Source organism: Biomphalaria glabrata, chromosome 12 (genome assembly GCF_947242115.1).
Source record: "Biomphalaria glabrata chromosome 12, xgBioGlab47.1, whole genome shotgun sequence".
Taxonomy (NCBI): domain Eukaryota; kingdom Metazoa; phylum Mollusca; class Gastropoda; family Planorbidae; genus Biomphalaria; species Biomphalaria glabrata.
The window spans coordinates 2,575,342-2,592,775 of record NC_074722.1 but is presented as its reverse complement, the minus strand read 5'-3'; the positions used below and the strand labels follow the sequence as shown (position 1 = coordinate 2,592,775).

General features: G+C 34.3%; 1 protein-coding gene across 1 annotated transcript; it reads left to right on the top strand.

Annotated features, from left to right (window-relative positions):
- The first annotated feature begins 18 nt into the window (after positions 1 to 18).
- LOC106052685 (F-box/WD repeat-containing protein 8-like) lies at positions 19 to 15,712 on the top strand. Its single transcript, XM_056006839.1, has 12 exons — positions 19 to 881; positions 1,634 to 1,738; positions 5,795 to 5,959; positions 6,171 to 6,259; positions 6,972 to 7,147; positions 8,808 to 9,013; positions 11,538 to 11,678; positions 12,225 to 12,329; positions 13,450 to 13,577; positions 14,499 to 14,675; positions 14,813 to 14,920; positions 15,488 to 15,712. The coding sequence occupies exons 1-12, from the start codon at positions 402 to 404 to the stop codon at positions 15,630 to 15,632; spliced, it is 2,025 nt and encodes a 674-aa protein (XP_055862814.1). The 5' UTR covers positions 19 to 401; the 3' UTR covers positions 15,633 to 15,712.
- Positions 15,713 to 17,434: the final 1,722 nt, after the last annotated feature.

The following is a 17,434-nucleotide window of genomic DNA, read 5'->3' as shown; positions in this document are numbered from 1 at the left end:
GCCACTCTTAGATTCTAAGCCCGTATACAATAACATTACGACTTCTCGACTAAGATTCAATCTAAAAGAGTTTCTACAGTCTTACTTACTTAGTAACTAGATCTAATTTAGATATGTCATAATTGATGATCTACTCAGTCACTGATTTAGCTCTAGTAAAAAGTTAAAATAGTAATTACTGAGTGATTTAGTTATCTAAATAATAGAGACAGTAACAGTGAGTAGAGACAGCAGAGATCACACATTCACATACTTAACTGTGTGACATAGCACATACTGTTTGTTTCATAAAAAGTAACTTCATGATAGGACAGACATAGTGACGTAAAATAAATCTAAAATTAATTTTACTTATTCAATATTATAAGATTAAGATCTATTTTCATTAATATCATCATATCATGTCATATGATAAAGTGGAAGAACTAGAACGATTCAGAGAGGAATGGAAGAAAGAACTTAGTAAAAATGATAAAGTTAAAGCTCAACATAAAGTTTCCCAGCTCTCCAGAGATGAAGATAATTTAAGTTTGATAAAAGCCTCCAAGGATTTTGAATGCAACATAAATTTAGCGATTGATGAAAATAGCCAAGAGTTTGAGCCTGAAAATCACAACACACATTTTTCAACAACATCCAGCAAAGTAGACGAACAGAATGATGACTATTATCCCTTCAAAATATTAACACATTTTCTAAATGATGCTCCAACAAAACGAAGGCCGAAATTTGCTCAGACCAAGAATTTCACGTACACCAAAAGAAAATATTTTATTAGTGAATTGGAAAAGAGTAAAAAATTTAAAGACAGCAAAAATGAAACGCAATCGACAAAAACTAAACAAGATGACCATTTTCTAGACATCTTCATTGCTGATTTGGTGAGTGTAATGTGTAGCATAATTAAAACTCCAATAAATAATCTTTGGATGATTTTAGCTTTTTAAAACTATTTTTTACAATTCATGTTTCTTTATCAATACATGATAAGTTTTGAAATATTCTGTGAATAACCATAAATATTTTTTTGCTATAATCATGGTTATTATTATTCTTAAAGTGAAAATTACAGTCAAATCCAGTTAACATGAATACAAGATCACTGGCTATAGCTTGAAAAATTGAATTGTCCGAAATGATTTGCGGTAAATCGCCATGTTGAAGTGTTGTTGTTTTCTTGGAAGGGGAAGGAATTAGTGCAGTTAGCTGATCTACAATATATCGTTTAGCAAAAAGAGCAATAAAATTAAAAATAAGTGTAATGGAAAGCATCTACTCATTTGCATTCTAGTAACTTGTTTGCAGTGTTATCAATGTGGTCATCTTTATTGTTTTACAATCAAATGTCCGGCTATTCTTTGATTGTGTGAATTATTAAAATCTATCATGTACATCAAACACTTTGATTTTTCATCGAGGAAAAAAATGGCAATATTGAAAGGAATGAAAAAAAAAAAATTTTAAAAGCGTCATTTTTAAATGGGGCCAGATTAAGATAAATTATGTCCAAAGCACCAGTAGCTTCTGTCCACTCATACCTATTAAAACATCAGGTGTATGTTTTTTCTTTTAAATATTATTTTAAAATTATTTATTTATTCATAATTGCTTTCTAAATTGTTTAATATTGTAGGATGAAATTAATGAGATCCCATTTTTTGACACTAGTCTACCCAGGGAAGTGGCTTTGAAAATCTTCCAACATTTTGACATGAAAACCTTATGCAGGTGTTCACAGGTACTCTTTTTTTGTTTGTGAATTTTAAGTTACTTTTAAATTGTTAGGTTTATCTACATATGACGCTCTCACAAGTTGTAACATTTAACCAGCTTTGATTAGCCTGTTTCACTATGTATCTGTTAACACTGTATTTAATATTTTATAGGCTATTAAATATACAGTTTCTTATAAATTACAGATGTTCCTTCGTGTGACATAATGGGGAAATAACTATTTTTGATTACTTGTATAGTTAGGAGTGATTCCCCTTATGTAGTTTATAAAAGGCCTTGCAAACTGTGTTTAGTTGCCACTTGCTCCTGAGTTACCAGCTTGACCACTTGACCTGTGTTGTGTATAGTATTTTTTCTGTTAGTGGTCGTGTGTCATGGGGTACTCGGAGAAGTGTGCCCTGCTCTGGAGATCTTTGGGCTAAGTATGTCTTTAGTATTATTGTATTTTATATAATGTATTTATTAATAGATATAGCCCCAAATGATTTCCAGGCAGTATATTTTTTTTACCCTGATGTTCTGCATCCTGGGGTACTCCCAAACGTGACATATTTTTGTAACCTTTTTCTGAGGGATTCAACCTGTATTGAATCATCAGATGGACTTTACATATTTTTTTAGCCTTGTCTCTGAGGGATTCAACCTGTATTGAATCATCAGATGGGCTTTACCAAACGGATGGCTATAGGTGGGATTCTATGAAGCTTGTAGGCTCATAGGTTTTCCTGAAGCCTATAGTTCATCATGACCATTTTGTTGTTTTTTTTTGGCTAAAAGTGGCTAGTGTAAGCCTGAAGCCTGTAACCATAGTGTAGCCAAAAGTGGTCGTATTTTGACCTGAGGCATGTGACCTTTAGTTGGCTGTGTAAGCCGGAAGTTTGTAACCCAATGTAACTTAATGACCTAGGCAGTACAAGAAGGGACCAGTACACCTCTGGACGAACGTGCCAGCACACTTAACACTGACCTTTTGATCTTAATATCCTAAACTTCATCAGATCAACAACAAGCTTGTCAACAGGACTGGTGACTGGTTAGTTCAGTGCTCTTTGTGGTCATCTGGTAGTCTCTTGACATCACAGCCTGACACGGTCAACACGATTCTGCTATGTACTGTCATTCAGAATAATACGACAGGTACGAGCAAACGAGCCAGATGTAGGAACTTCTGGTAGTCTCTCGCGGCCTCTGGTAGTCTCTCGCGGCCTCTGGTAGTCTCTTGCGGCTTGGGAGAGTCTCTTGCGGCCTGGGATAGTCTCTTGCGGCCTGGGATAGTCTCTTGCGGCCTGGGATAGTCTCTTGCGGACTGGGATAGTCTCTTGCGGCCTGGGATAGTCTCTTGCGGCCTGGGATAGTCTCTTGCGCCTCGGGTAGTCTCTAGTACCTTCTGGTTACCTGAAAAGTTTGTCTACAACAAAGCTAACAAAATGTAGACACAACTGTATATTACATCTTAAATATAAATCTCGTCACAACTGGCAAAACTTGAAAACTTACAGTAAATAAACAATATCAATAGTACAATTATGTTTACTGCAATACATAACATCAGTAGGGTTCTAGGGTTTAACACTGATAAAATTATTTTTACGAGCCCCCATGTGACCTAAAGAGGATTCATGAACCAATATGAGTTCACATTACCTAGTAGCGGGTATAGCTAAAAATATTCAATTAGAATTATAGCTAGATTTAGGTATTTAGATCAAAAGGTCAGTGTTAAGTGTGCTGGCACGTTCGTCCAGAGGTGTACTGGTCCCTTCTTGTACTGCCTAGGTCATTAAGTATAACCTCCAGGTATACAATTCAACTAATGTATGCAACAAAAGACTTTAAAAAGTAGCAGGTAAACATATTTACATGGTTTATTTACATGAATAAAATAAAGGTGTAAATACATGGCCATTAACTCACAGGCCGACACAACAAAAAGTAAACAAAAGATACTCAAAAATAATATGGCACACAGCCCTAGTCATATGTTACATTATCGTCACATTCTGGTTATCAAAAATACAGGTCACAGGCCTCAGGTCAACACATGACCACTTTTGACCATTGGGTTACAAACTTCCGGCTTACACAGCCAACTAAAGGTCACATGCCTCAGGTCAAAATACGACCACTTTTGGCTACACTATGGTTACAGGCTTCAGGCTTACACTAGCCACTTTTAGCCAAAAAAAAACAACAAAATGGTCATGATGAACTATAGGCTTCAGGAAAACCTATGAGCCTACAAGCTTCATAGAATCCCACCTATAGCCATCCGTTTGGTAAAGCCCATCTGATGATTCAATACAGGTTGAATCCCTCAGAGACAAGGCTAAAAAAATATGTAAAGTCCATCTGATGATTCAATACAGGTTGAATCCCTCAGAAAAAGGTTACAAAAATATGTCACGTTTGGGAGTACCCCAGGATGCAGAACATCAGGGTAAAAAAAATATACTGCCTGGAAATCATTTGGGGCTATATCTATTAATAAATACATTATATAAAATACAATAATACTAAAGACATACTTAGCCCAAAGATCTCCAGAGCAGGGCACACTTCTCCGAGTACCCCATGACACACGACCACTAACAGAAAAAATACTATACACAACACAGGTCAAGTGGTCAAGCTGGTAACTCAGGAGCAAGTGGCAACTAAACACAGTTTGCAAGGCCTTTTATAAACTACATAAGGGGAATCACTCCTAACTATACAAGTAATCAAAAATAGTTATTTCCCCATTATGTCACACTTCGAAAAAAAAGATGATAACATCCTACTCATATCCATGTGTTTTTCTAGTCATGCATGTTAAAGACTTTATCTCTACTAAGCTATATTGTTTTCCAGGCTGATTCAGGCAACCTTTTCCATGCCCTAATGGTACTTAGAAAAAAAGAGCAATATGTTCTAGCTTATGAAATAAGAAATGTTTCTTAATCTTAACCTTTTTTCTGAGTGTTTATTTAATGGTTTTTTTTTTTTTTGGAGTATTGGTAATTTATGGTTCAGTTTTTTATGTGTTATTGCAACTTTACTTTTAGTCTTCTATCCTGTGATTCATGTGTGTTTAAGTTTAGGGATTAACTAATGGTGTTACTCTAGTAAAATTGTATTATTTTGTTTGTTATAACCTCACTATTTTGCATCTTTTCTAATTTGTTAATCTTTTCTTGAGTTGAGGGATCCTCCCCGAAAAAAATGAGACATATTCTAGTATTGATCTAATCACAGTGAAATTCTAATATTGATCAAATCACAGTGAAATTCTAATATGGATAAAATTCTAATATGGTTAAATGATATAAGCAAGATGTGCTATATAAAAGCAATTTTTTGTTTAAAAAAATAGGTGCCGGTACTCAGTGATCAGGTGTCAGCACTCAGTAGTTGATTGCCTAACTTTTAACTATTGAAAATTAATAATAGACATTAAAATACAAGAAAAGTAATAATTTTTTTAAAAAGGTGCTGGTACGCTGTACCGATGTGTACCATCACAAAAAAAGCACTGTATATAGTATACAGTATCAATTTAACTAAACCAAAGTCTAGGTTAAATAATCTAACATATCTATTCTGTCAACTATCAGAATTTCCTGTGACGTAAGCAGATACTTGTCAATCTCTTGTATGACACGTATGACACTTGACAGGAAATTATTTGAGCGGTTGAAGAAAATGATTTCATTTGTTAAGCCAAGTGTCAAAATTGGAGGTTAGAAAAACGCAGGAAGAGAAGGGCAGTCGTGATGTAAATTTCATAGAGATAGGAGGTATTTTAATTTCGAGTTAGAATTTGTTGAGACAAGTCTTGTATTTGTATTAGATCATAGTAGTAATCTGAATATATTTTATTATTGAGCTTTGAACGAAGTTATTCATCTGATACAGTTTTGTTTCTGTATATATTATATCTATTCTTCTGCTTCCAAATTTGTTTGATATCAAAATAAGGGGAATAAATTTTAATAGTTTTATCAAATTTAGTGGTGTGACACTATAAGCTGAAATCCACATTTTGTTAACATTTCAAATGTTTACTTTTCATTCACATCAGGTGAGCAGAAGTTGGAGAAGTCTTGCAGATGATGAACTTTTATGGTTCCGTATCTACCAAGAGTCAGGCTTTGGGCAGGATCTCTATGTCGGCAGTGAGGAAAACTGGAAAAGTATTGTTCAGCGACATATACAAAACCAAAGGCTACAAATAGCTAATTGGAAAGTAAGTTTTGCTGTCATTTACAATAACCTTTGACCTCTTAGAACATTAAATGTACTTTGTCTTAAATATCACAAGTAATATATAAACATCAATAGATAGTTTTGTAAATGACAGCTGGAACACAATTTATTTAGCCAAATTGTAGATGGCAATAAACTTGAAACAGCTATGCAACTATTCATTTCTTTCATTGATTTATTTTAATATTCAGGCCAGAATAGGTAAACCTTATCACTTGACATTTCCAAGAGGAGGAATTCTGTGTGCGACACATTCACATAATACAAGTATTGTAGCTGGGTGAGATTCCTTTATAAGAACTTTATTGATTCATTTATAAGAACTTTATTGATTTATTTATAAGAACTTTATTGATTCATTTTTAATAAATTATTGAATCATTTATAAGAACTTTACTGAATCATTTATAAGAACTTTATCGATTCATTTATAAGAACTTTATTTGAAACATTTATAAGAACTTTATAGATTCATTTATAAGAACTTTATTGATTCATTTATAAGAACTTTATTGATTCATTTATAAGAACTTTATTAAATCATTTATTATACCTTGATTCTCATTAAGATTATATAAACATTAGAGAGAACTTGGTTCTGTTTTATTTTATATTTCAAGTCTAAATCTTGAAATTCGTACAGGTCATATAAATCCAGTTATAATTCAGAAAAATTTGTATCAGGACTTTTTTTTTTTTTTTTTTTTGATATTCTTACTTTAATGGATTATGAAATAATTCCTTCTAGAAATAAAGAAAATTTTTGTAGAGCTTGAATTAACAAAACATCACAATATCCAGTTAGACAATTCTCAACTAGTAAAATCAACTAAATCACAACACTCAAGACAGTTCTTCATTAGTAAAATCAATAAATTTGCAACACTCACACAGTTCTCCATTAGTAAAATCAATAACTTTGCAATACTCAGACAATTCCTGATAAGAAATTTTCTCAACTAATAAAACTTTCAAAAAAAAATATGTCTCAGCTACACAAGTTGCCATGTACGACTGTGGAACACAGAAACTGGTGATGTCTGCACTTTTAATGCCAGCAACACTGCGTTGGTCCTTGATGAGCAAGCAGAGGAGCTGGGACGCATACACAATGAGATCAAGTGTGTCAGAACCACACCCCTTATAACAGCTGCCTCTTTTAAACATGGTAACTCAGTATTGAACTTATAACTCAGTATTGATCTTATAACTTAGTACTGATGTTATAACTTAGTACTGATGTTATAGCTCAGTATTGATCTTATAACTCAGTATTGATCTTATAACTTAGTACTGATGTTATAGCTCAGTATTGATCTTATAACTCAGTATTGATCTTATAACTTAGTACTGATGTTATAGCTCAGTATTGATCTTATAACTCAGTATTGATCTTATAACTTAGTACTGATCTTATAACTCAGTATTGATCTTATAACTCAGTATGGATCTTATATTCTTTTAAATGTTCTGTCGAAATAAAACTGCTACATATGTTTGCTATTTTTTCCCTAAGACTGCTTTATTGCTTAATTTGTTGTGATTAAAAGGACTCTTTTCTCATAGAAAGACAACCATAAATAAATAGAACATAAAGAGTTCATTCAGTGACTACACACAGGCATCTTGGTCCTTTTCATGTTTCCTGATCAACGAGTGGCGTTGATATAGTCTGACCGAGTAAGGAATGAACGAGTTTTTGTACCACTCTGTTCTAGCCTTGATTGACAGAAGTCGCCCACTTTGTGACGACTTGACGTAGTTATGATGGAGTGGGTGGCTATTGTCTTCCAAGATTTTTAAGTTTTTTCTTAGACATTTTTGTTCAAAAAGTTCATTTATATATGGTAGTGTTGTGCATGTGATTTTTTTCTTATGGTGCTTAATTCTTTTGAAGACATTTCTAATTATAAATGAACCTTCAACTTAGCTAAAGAGATAGCGTGAAAATATAACAATAAGCATAGTTGATAAGCTTATCTTACTATCTTATCTCCATCCACTAGCCTACCCCTATCTGAAATGAAAATCTACTTTGAGAATTTGAAAGCTCTTTGAGCGTTAACAAATAAAGATGTGCATTAAATAGTCATTATTTAGCTATGACATTAAAAAGGACACTCCAAATTATCCTAAGAAAAAAGGAAATGGACATACTAAAAATAATAATAATTTTATATAAATGGTTATTAAACATCATGTAGGCTCAAAGCGCTTTCAGAATGTATTTGACATGAAACAAAATAAATGGCAAATTAAACTAGGAAAGTTGCAGGGGAAGAGAAGGAGGGAATCATTATAACAAAGAATCTTTATTCTATTTATTTAAAAAAAAATCCATGCTGAAGAAAAAGGAAGATTTCGCTACAATAAAAGTACTTTTTGCTTTTGTTGTGGGCTAATCTAATCTGACTTCGATTCTTACTACTTATTACTTCTCATTAGCCACAGAACATTACAATTTAGAAATATACTTAATAACTAAGTTCACTTGTATACAATGACACTTTATTTCTCACTGGGAAATCTGTCCAGTCTTCCTAAAACATCGCTATTTCTAACTACTATTCAACTACTATTCAAAACAGCCTACTTCTAGATTAACGCCATGTTGGTCTCTTGTTTGCCTAAGTCTACTATGTCATTATTCTGTCTTACTACGTCACGTCACTACTTTTACCGTACACAATATACTTGTCCAACAAAACTAACCTACTCTCTAAACTGGTACATTACACTTTTTTTAATGTATAAATTCTCTATATTTTGTAAAGTGATGTATAAAATTGTTTATTTGTCCAGTAACTATAATTTTTTTTTTTTAATAGGGTTTGTAGATGTCTGGAAGAATGAAGGGGGCACAGAATGTGTGCAGACCATAAGATTTAATAACCAAGAGATTGCCAGTCTGTCCACTCTGGACATCAATCAACACTGTTCTTTGGTGGCTGCAGCTCAGGGGTCAAGGGTTAAAGTTGCTGTAATAGGAGGAGAAGAAACAGAGAAAGTTTTTGATTTTGAAATGAATTCACAGGTATCACTATTGTGTAGTCATTTTAATAACTATATATATAGCTCCTCCTTCGTGGTCGAAGATGAGCACATTTTTCATTTCCTAATGACTCGAAGATGGCTGTAAAGTCCAATCTTCGCTTTAAAAAACCGGCCGCATATGTGGCATAGGTGAGGCCTGCTTCTTCTCTCAGCTTTTTGATGGTTCGGTGCTCTTTCACACTGGCCACTCTTTTTGCTTCAAATCTTGAGAAATCTTTTAATAACTTGGAAGTGGTGACTAAGTGCTAGGAGACTTGGCTACTTCTTCTTCTTTCTCTTTTCTTTATGTTGGAGCATTCAGATGACTAGACCAATATACGAGATGAACTGCGCAGTGGTTTCCAAATCAGGGAGCTCTCTATAAAACTTTCTTTCTACTGGGATGTTTTGGGTCCAGTGTTTTGTGCAGGCCTCTTGGTAAAGAGAGCAATTTTGGAGGACATGGTCAGCATTCTCTGGTGACACTCCACATAGGCAGATTTCACTGGTTTCAATTTTGAGCTTCCGGTACATATGTTGTCTCATTCTGTTGTGTCCGGTCCTGAGTTGAAAGATTAGACGTTAATCTTTTTGGGATAGCTTATAATATGCATCATCTTTCTTGTGATTTGGATGAGAGCTTGTCCATTTTTCATTTAGTTTATTTACTATTAGTACTTGGCTACTGAATTTAGAGCCTACTAGAGTTTGAATTCCTGTGGAGACTAGTTCTCCTTTATGACCTTTTGATCTATAGGGTAGATCAGTGATGCTCAACCTAATTCGACCTGCGGGCCATTTTAACTTTCGAAACGCATGTCGCTGGCCACATCAACAAAAAAGGTACGAAAAATGAAATCAAAATTCACCTGAAACTATTTGAAACTATTGGATCTAGTACTTACATTAATTAATGGGATAGTTAAAGCCTATCATTTTTTACGCGTCTTAAAATAGTTTCATTTCTCTACTTAAAATGTGAGCAACATTTTAGCTAACTTTATTACCAACTTATTTTCTTGTCTCTTTTCGGTAAATATTCTCATCGGTCCTCCAATCTCTAGGCGTAGTTTAACCAATCTTTTAGACGCGGCTCAAACCAAGAAGGCCTTTATATTTGTTTTACAATGTCGCTATACGTGTTTTTTTTTTGTTTGAAACAGCCAGCCTCTCTTTACAAAACAAATATGTTGGCTTATTATCATGTTCCACAAAAAAAGATCCATTCTCTTTTCCTGGTAGATTCTACATTCAGAGTTCCACTTCATAAACTCATAATAGCCCACTCGTTAAAGGTCATGTATCAATCCATCACAGAAAAAGTGAGGGCCCTAAAGAAGGTAAAAATACATTTACAACTATTTTAAAGGGGGAGGATTATCTACTTTTGTGCCGATGCTTCGGCGGGCCGGATGGAACAACATCGCGGGCCGGTTATGGCCCGCGGGCTGTACTTTGGGCATCACTGGGGTAGATGATGTAAAGGTAAACTGTTTCAGTGGCCCTCAGCTAACGAGGGTATCATGTGACAAGCGCAATGACCAAATGCCTTTACTTTTCCCGAACTAATGTCAGGTACCCTTTAGAGCTGGGTGGACTCAGAGAAGCCCTAATAATCCCAAAATTAAAAATTCCTGTCTTCACCAGGATTCAAACATGGGACCTCTCGGTTTCGAAGCCAAGTGCTTTACCACTCATCCACCTCACCTCCTTTTGTGGAGATTTGTATCTTATAAATGTATAGAATTGGAGGATGTCCCAAATTCTACCAGCCTTTCAAGAATTAGCGGCACATAATTTAAGGGAAATCACTCTAGACCTCAAATACTCAGTAAAAATTTTTACACCTCCATTAGACTAGAATCTATAGTTTGTAGTTCAGAGATAAACTACTTTTTTTTTTTTTTGAAAATTTAACAAATAAAAACTTTTTACAACTTTATGATCTACTAAAAAGTTTAAAGATATCTAATGAGTGCATATATTTTGAAGATAATTTTCCTATCACTTCTCCCTTGTCTCCCTTATAAGTATAATTTTAAAAAATTAAAGTAATTTTACTCATTATGGAATGTTTGACATACAAACTTAAAAAGTATAAATATTTATTAATTTTATTTTGTAGATAAGTATCAAAATGTCGATTTCATCTATTTCTGATATTTTGTAAGATATTTCTGCTATAATGTAAAATAAATGAGATAATTATGCATGCTTAGATTAATCTAAATTATATTAACAATATTTAAAACCAACTGGCAGTGAGTAAAAGTAGACATATTTACGTCGCACTGTGTGTCACTTGGCTAGTCAAGCAGGCATTGTGTCCAAACAGCCAATGCATGAAGTGCACACACACACAAAAAAAACAACTAAAGTAACACAACCAAATGTTAATTGTTCATTAAGCAAGACCCAATCAATTTTTCCTTGACCTATTCTAATTGTGAAAGTGTTTGTCTAAATACATCCTCAATTTCACCAAGAAAGCTCATTAGATTTCATGTTTATTTCATATTTTTCAGGTTACTCAAGTGGATTGGCTGACTAGTGGACATTCCCATGATTCCTCTCTCCTTCTCTTAACCTATAATAATTCAGTCTTTTTGAAGAAAATACATGCAAGTGAAAGAGACTCCATGGTTCAGAGCCAGGATGACATAGAGGTGAGTTAATACACTGAAAGTGATGTTCGAAATAGGCAAGCTAAGATGTTAGGTGCATTATGATTGACAGGTCACTTATATATAGGCTATTCATTACCTGCTGGTAACATATAATGTATAGCTGAATTATGATATATAGAAGATTTATAACTGCACTCAACCTTGATCTTTGAAATCTAAGACAATGCCTTTATATATTTTGAATGTTTTGTATAAAATTGTGTCATTCAGTTGAAAAGACAAAAAAAATGTCAGGACTATGAAATTATTGTCTAAGAAATATTACAAATTATAACAATGTTACAAAATTCCTCATGTTCTAAATTTTTCTTATATTGTTCTGCACTGCTGTGTTTGGAATGCATCTGGCATGACAATAAAAAAATTTCATCTTTGCTTTCAGCTAAGCCTGAACATTAGTATCAGTATCTATTTTCCACCTAATTCTCATAAACTAGAGTTTGATATTTTTATTTTTGCTCTAAACTTTTCGATATTTCATTATTTAGATCATTTTATGTCTCTTGTTTCCTGTGATATTTTCAGCTCCATAATATCATATGGGCACCAATCACAACTGTGGGCTTTAGAGACAATGATCATGATGTTGCTGTAGGATTTAATTTATATGCTCCATCCACACAAGTCAAGGTAAAAACTAGAACATTCAAAGCTTAGGAACATTTTAAGTCACAATTACCACATAGGCACAAGTTGAATGAGACATAGCAGTGACACACAAAAAGTGTAGTGAATGGCACATGTCTTAAAGGAGGTGTGGTGGGTGAAGAATGGTAAAGTATTTGGCCTCCAAAACGAGTACTGAGAATTTAAATATCATTAAAAATTTCATCTTCAGGATTTTTAGGACATCTCCTGAAAATCCCATAAGACTCCCAGGTTAAACATAGGCAATAGAAACATGAGAGGCTTACATCATCTACCCCATGGACTGCAAGATCTGAAAGAGGAAATTTGTTTTTGGAATTCTGTTGTGTTTGGCTTCCAAGTTCGAATCCCACTAAAGACTGTAATTTTGAACTTTATGATTTTCATGACTCTCCCTGAGTCTAATTTGGTTGGGAAAGTAAAGGCAGTTGGTCATGTGCTGGCCATGAGACCCTCTTTAACTATCATCCATTTAAAGGGATGAGCTTTATATCATCTTCTTCATAGAAGACTTAATATGAGAAACGAGTCCTTGTAATCACAACAAATTTCCGTAAGGATCAATAAAGCAGTCTTAGTCTTAGTCTTAAGAGTAAAGGAGCAATCAAACATAAAACACTGAACCACAATCCTCAAATACAAAAACAAAATCTGATAAAATACTCAGAAAGACACAAAGATAAAGACCCATTCCATGTTCCATATGCTAGGAAAAATTTCTACAAATGCTCTATCTTACCTAGTACTATTAGAGCATGGAATGGGTTGCCTGAGTCAGCCAGGAAAACCAATGACTTGGCAGAATTTAAGTCCTTGATTAACATGCATGACATGTTGGACATAATCATCTTCTTTTTTTAAATAATCTCTGTATTTTATAAGATAAGAAGGCTTGGCCTTAAAGAGAATTAACTTACTATTAAACTCTAATTTCCTTTGTTTTCAATTTGTGATATTTTAGGCTTGAGTATCACATTGACTTATTCTTTTGTCTTAGATTTTTAAATAACTTTGATTAATATGACACTGATCTAATTATGGAAATTTAAATTTTACTTTTCATGTGTGAAATGAAAATGAACTTTTTTTTTTTAAATTTCAGCTGAATGTTTATGACATTAGCAGCAACCAATTGAAAATTTCTTTCACTGGTCACACTTGGTTGATTTCATGTGTCCACCTGCCAACTTTGGTACCACATCAGTTAGTTACAGGAAGTGCTGACAGGAAGTAAGTCTTGGGATTGCCCTATTTCTCTTCAGCATGTTCCCTAAATTGTATAGAGCAATTTATAGTCAATATGGCAATGTGGCCCACATTGAAAAACATGAAAAACTTAAAACCATAACTTTTTTTTTTATAATTCCTCTATTCAGCTTGCAAATTCAAGGGTGAAACCTGGGTGGACACGGTTCTCAAAAATGGCTGTAACAATTTTTCTAGAAATTTGACAGTTGTTTATATCATAAATCACATACCGGTAGTCTGAAAGGGGAACTTTACAAAGTAGCCAAACATTTTCTTTAATTGTAAACAGCAACAGTCAAGTCAAAAAGTCACTTGAGAATAGATTTTAAATTGTTTCTGTATTGATAAATCTTTTTTACTGTTGGTTTCATTGCACTTGTTAATATTTTATAATGTAACAGATAAAGTTGTAGCTCTTCGACAAGCCTTGTTTTTGTTCCCATCTTGACTCTTCCACTGAGACTGTGACTGTAGGTCTGATGTAATAGGCTTTCTAATAAAGACGTTCCCTTTTCAGACCTTGTGTTCTATAGGGCCGATGTGTAAAGGTCATCTGTTTCTGTGGCCCACGGTTAACAAGGCTGTCATGTGGCCAGCCCAAAGACCAACCACCTTTGTTTTTCCCCGCTAATGTTAGGTACCCATCAGAGTTGGGTGGACTCAGAGGTGCCCTAAAAAATTAAAAATCCTAAGGATTTGAACCCAGGATGCCCATTTCAGAAACTAAGCATTTTACCACTCAACCTCCACAACCACAGGTATTAAATAGTAAGGTTGTAATCCAGCTGCTTTGCATTTTATTTTTAAAATATATATCACTCATAAATTTTTTTAACCCTTATGTTCAGAGTTTCCACGTTAGAAATGAAAAAAAATAAAATTTTGTATATCGATGTAATTCAGGATTCGTCAGTACGATGATAGAGCAGGTCTAACAGCTTGCTACACTCTCATTGGTCACGCAGCTAAGGTCAACACTGTTCAGATGGATGACTGGAAGATTGTGTCCGGCGATGATGGGGGATTTGTGTATGTCTGGGACCAAAGAATGTGTCGCAAATTGTGGGATATTTATAACAGGTTAGAAAAAGAAAGAAAAATTCCCATGACTATTTAGTGTTATTGTTTATGATGAAAATGATATTTTAAAAAAATATATAATCAATGAATCATTTAAATCCCTACCCAAATTTCTTGCATTTAATTGTTTTGTGCAGGCATCCTGTTGGTTATTGTCACTTTGATGATCGGATGTTAATTATCAGCAACATACCATACCAGAAATTTCCCCACCAGGGGGAGTTTGAGACTGTGTCATCCTTGAGGTAAGAACAATTTCTTGCCTTCAATTTTTAAAGCGGTGAAAAAGTTTTGATAACAGTGCAGTCTATATTTAGAAATGGTTGAAATTAGACCAAACTTCATGTGTTCCTTGTGGTTGTCTATGTTATATTTGTTCCTTGTGATTGTCTACCCTAGTGATTTTTTTTTCACAACACTGATCAAATTAAATTTACTACAACTAGTTTTTTTTATGTTTTTTTTTAACTGTATTCCTGTGAGCTCTAGGGGGAGCATAAGGCCTCAACCACACCTCTCCACCATACTCGGTTCTAGACAGCTTTCTTCATCTGCTCCCATGTCATTCCAGTACCATCAGCTTCACTGATGACTGACCTCTTCCAGGTTTGCTTGGGCCTGTCCACTTTCCTTGCAGATTCCAATTGTGCCAGCCTTGCAACATTGGTAGCTGGTTTTCGCAGGGTGAATCCTATCCAGCTCCACTTTTGCCTTTTAATATCTTGGGCTCTGGGTTTCTGCTTGGTTCTCTCCCAACTAATTTATTTAGCCTAGTTTCACTGTTAACATGTACATTTTGATGTCATTGTCAGATATCGAGGTACAGTTCAAGTTTATGACTTTATGGCCAACCAGCAAACACAAGGTGTACCTGATATATGCCTGTCTTCCTACAATGAGCCTGAAGCTTCAGACTACAACATAGGACTGACAGTACCATATGATAGTGTAGACTAATGATAGTGACTACAACAAAGGACTCACATGACAGTACCTTATGACAATGTGGACTAATGATAGTGACTACAACATAGGACTGACATGACAGTACCTTATGACATTGTGGACTATGATAGTGACCACATCATAGGACTGATAAGACAGGGTAGACTAACAATAGTGACCACATTATAGGACTGACATGACAGTTCCATATGGCAGTGTGGACTAAAGATTGACCACATCATAGGACTGATAAGACAGGGTAGACTAATAATAGTGACCACATTATAGGACTGACATGACAGTTCCATATGGCAGTGTGGACTAAAGATTGACCACATCATAGGACTGATATGACAGGGTAGACTAACAATAGTGACCACATTATAGGACTGACATGACAGTTCCATATGGCAGTGTGGACTAAAGATTGACCACATTATAGGACTGACATGACAGTACCTTATGACAGTGTGGACTAACAATAGTGACTACAACATAGGACTGAGAGTACCTTATGCTATTGTGGACTAATAATAGTGACTACAACATAGGACTGAGAGTACCTTATGCTATTGTGGACTAATAATAGTGACTACAACATAGGACTGAGAGTACCTTATGCTATTGTGGACTAATAATAGTGACTACAACATAGGACTAAGAGTACCTTATGACAGTGTGGACTAATGAATTCCAAATAGGACTGCCAGTGAGGATATTAAGGCAGTGAACTGAGATGTTTACATCATTGATTTTTGAAGCCTGACACTCTAGAACTGATTGTGGATTTATTGATAACCCCTATCTGCAGCATGGCTCCAAACAACTGAAATCTTTCAGTGAATGGATTCTGTTGGATATTGTTTTACTATATTTTGATAGAGTTTGTTAAAATATACAACTGTAAATGTATTTATAATTTAAATTATATTTTTAATCTAAACAGTCTGGTTACTTCTGATTGTAGATACTAATGCTTTAGTGTATATATATCAAAGATATTGTCTTAATATGTTAATTCTGTTCTTACACTTATGTGTAATGTTTCATTGATGCATGTTTAATAACTCTCAGAATAAATGTATATAGCATTAGACATTGTGACTGTACATTGGCTCATCATAAATACACAAAATAAAATTTTTATTTAAAAAAAAAAAAAGTAATTCTTCTTCTTCTTCTTCATCGTTCTCATTGTTATGTTGGAGTGTTCATATGACTAGACCAATACATGACAGTACCATACCACTGCGCAGTGGTTTCCAAATCAGGGAGCTCTCCATAAAGTTTTCTTTCTATTGGGGTGATTTGGGGCCAATGTTTTATACGGGCCTCTTGGTAGAGAGAGCAGTTTTGGAGGACGTGGTCGGCATTTTCTGGTGATACTCCACATGGGCAGATTTCACTGGTTAAAAAAGTAATAATTTTTTTGTGATCTCCATGGTTATGTCCAGTAGGCAGCCTATGTACTTGGCTATGACATTGTATTGTGTAAATAAAACTAAAACTCATTCTTAGTACGCTTGACACCATTTACTGAAAACTCAAATGAAAGTTTAGATTCAAAAGAGCCTTAAATGACTGATAGCTCCACTATTTGATACAAAAAAGTTATACAAGCCATTTTTCAATTACTATCATGCTTGAGTATCATTGAGTAGTCAGACCCACATTTCCGATGCAATCTTCAGTGTTAATACCATTCATTTGCAAATTTTTTCTTGCATGTTGCCTTTCAGGTGATCGTGAGTCATCATTGTCTCCTGCTGTTTTGGGTTTCCTTGTAAGGAAACTTTGGGATCTCTTTCTTCAAA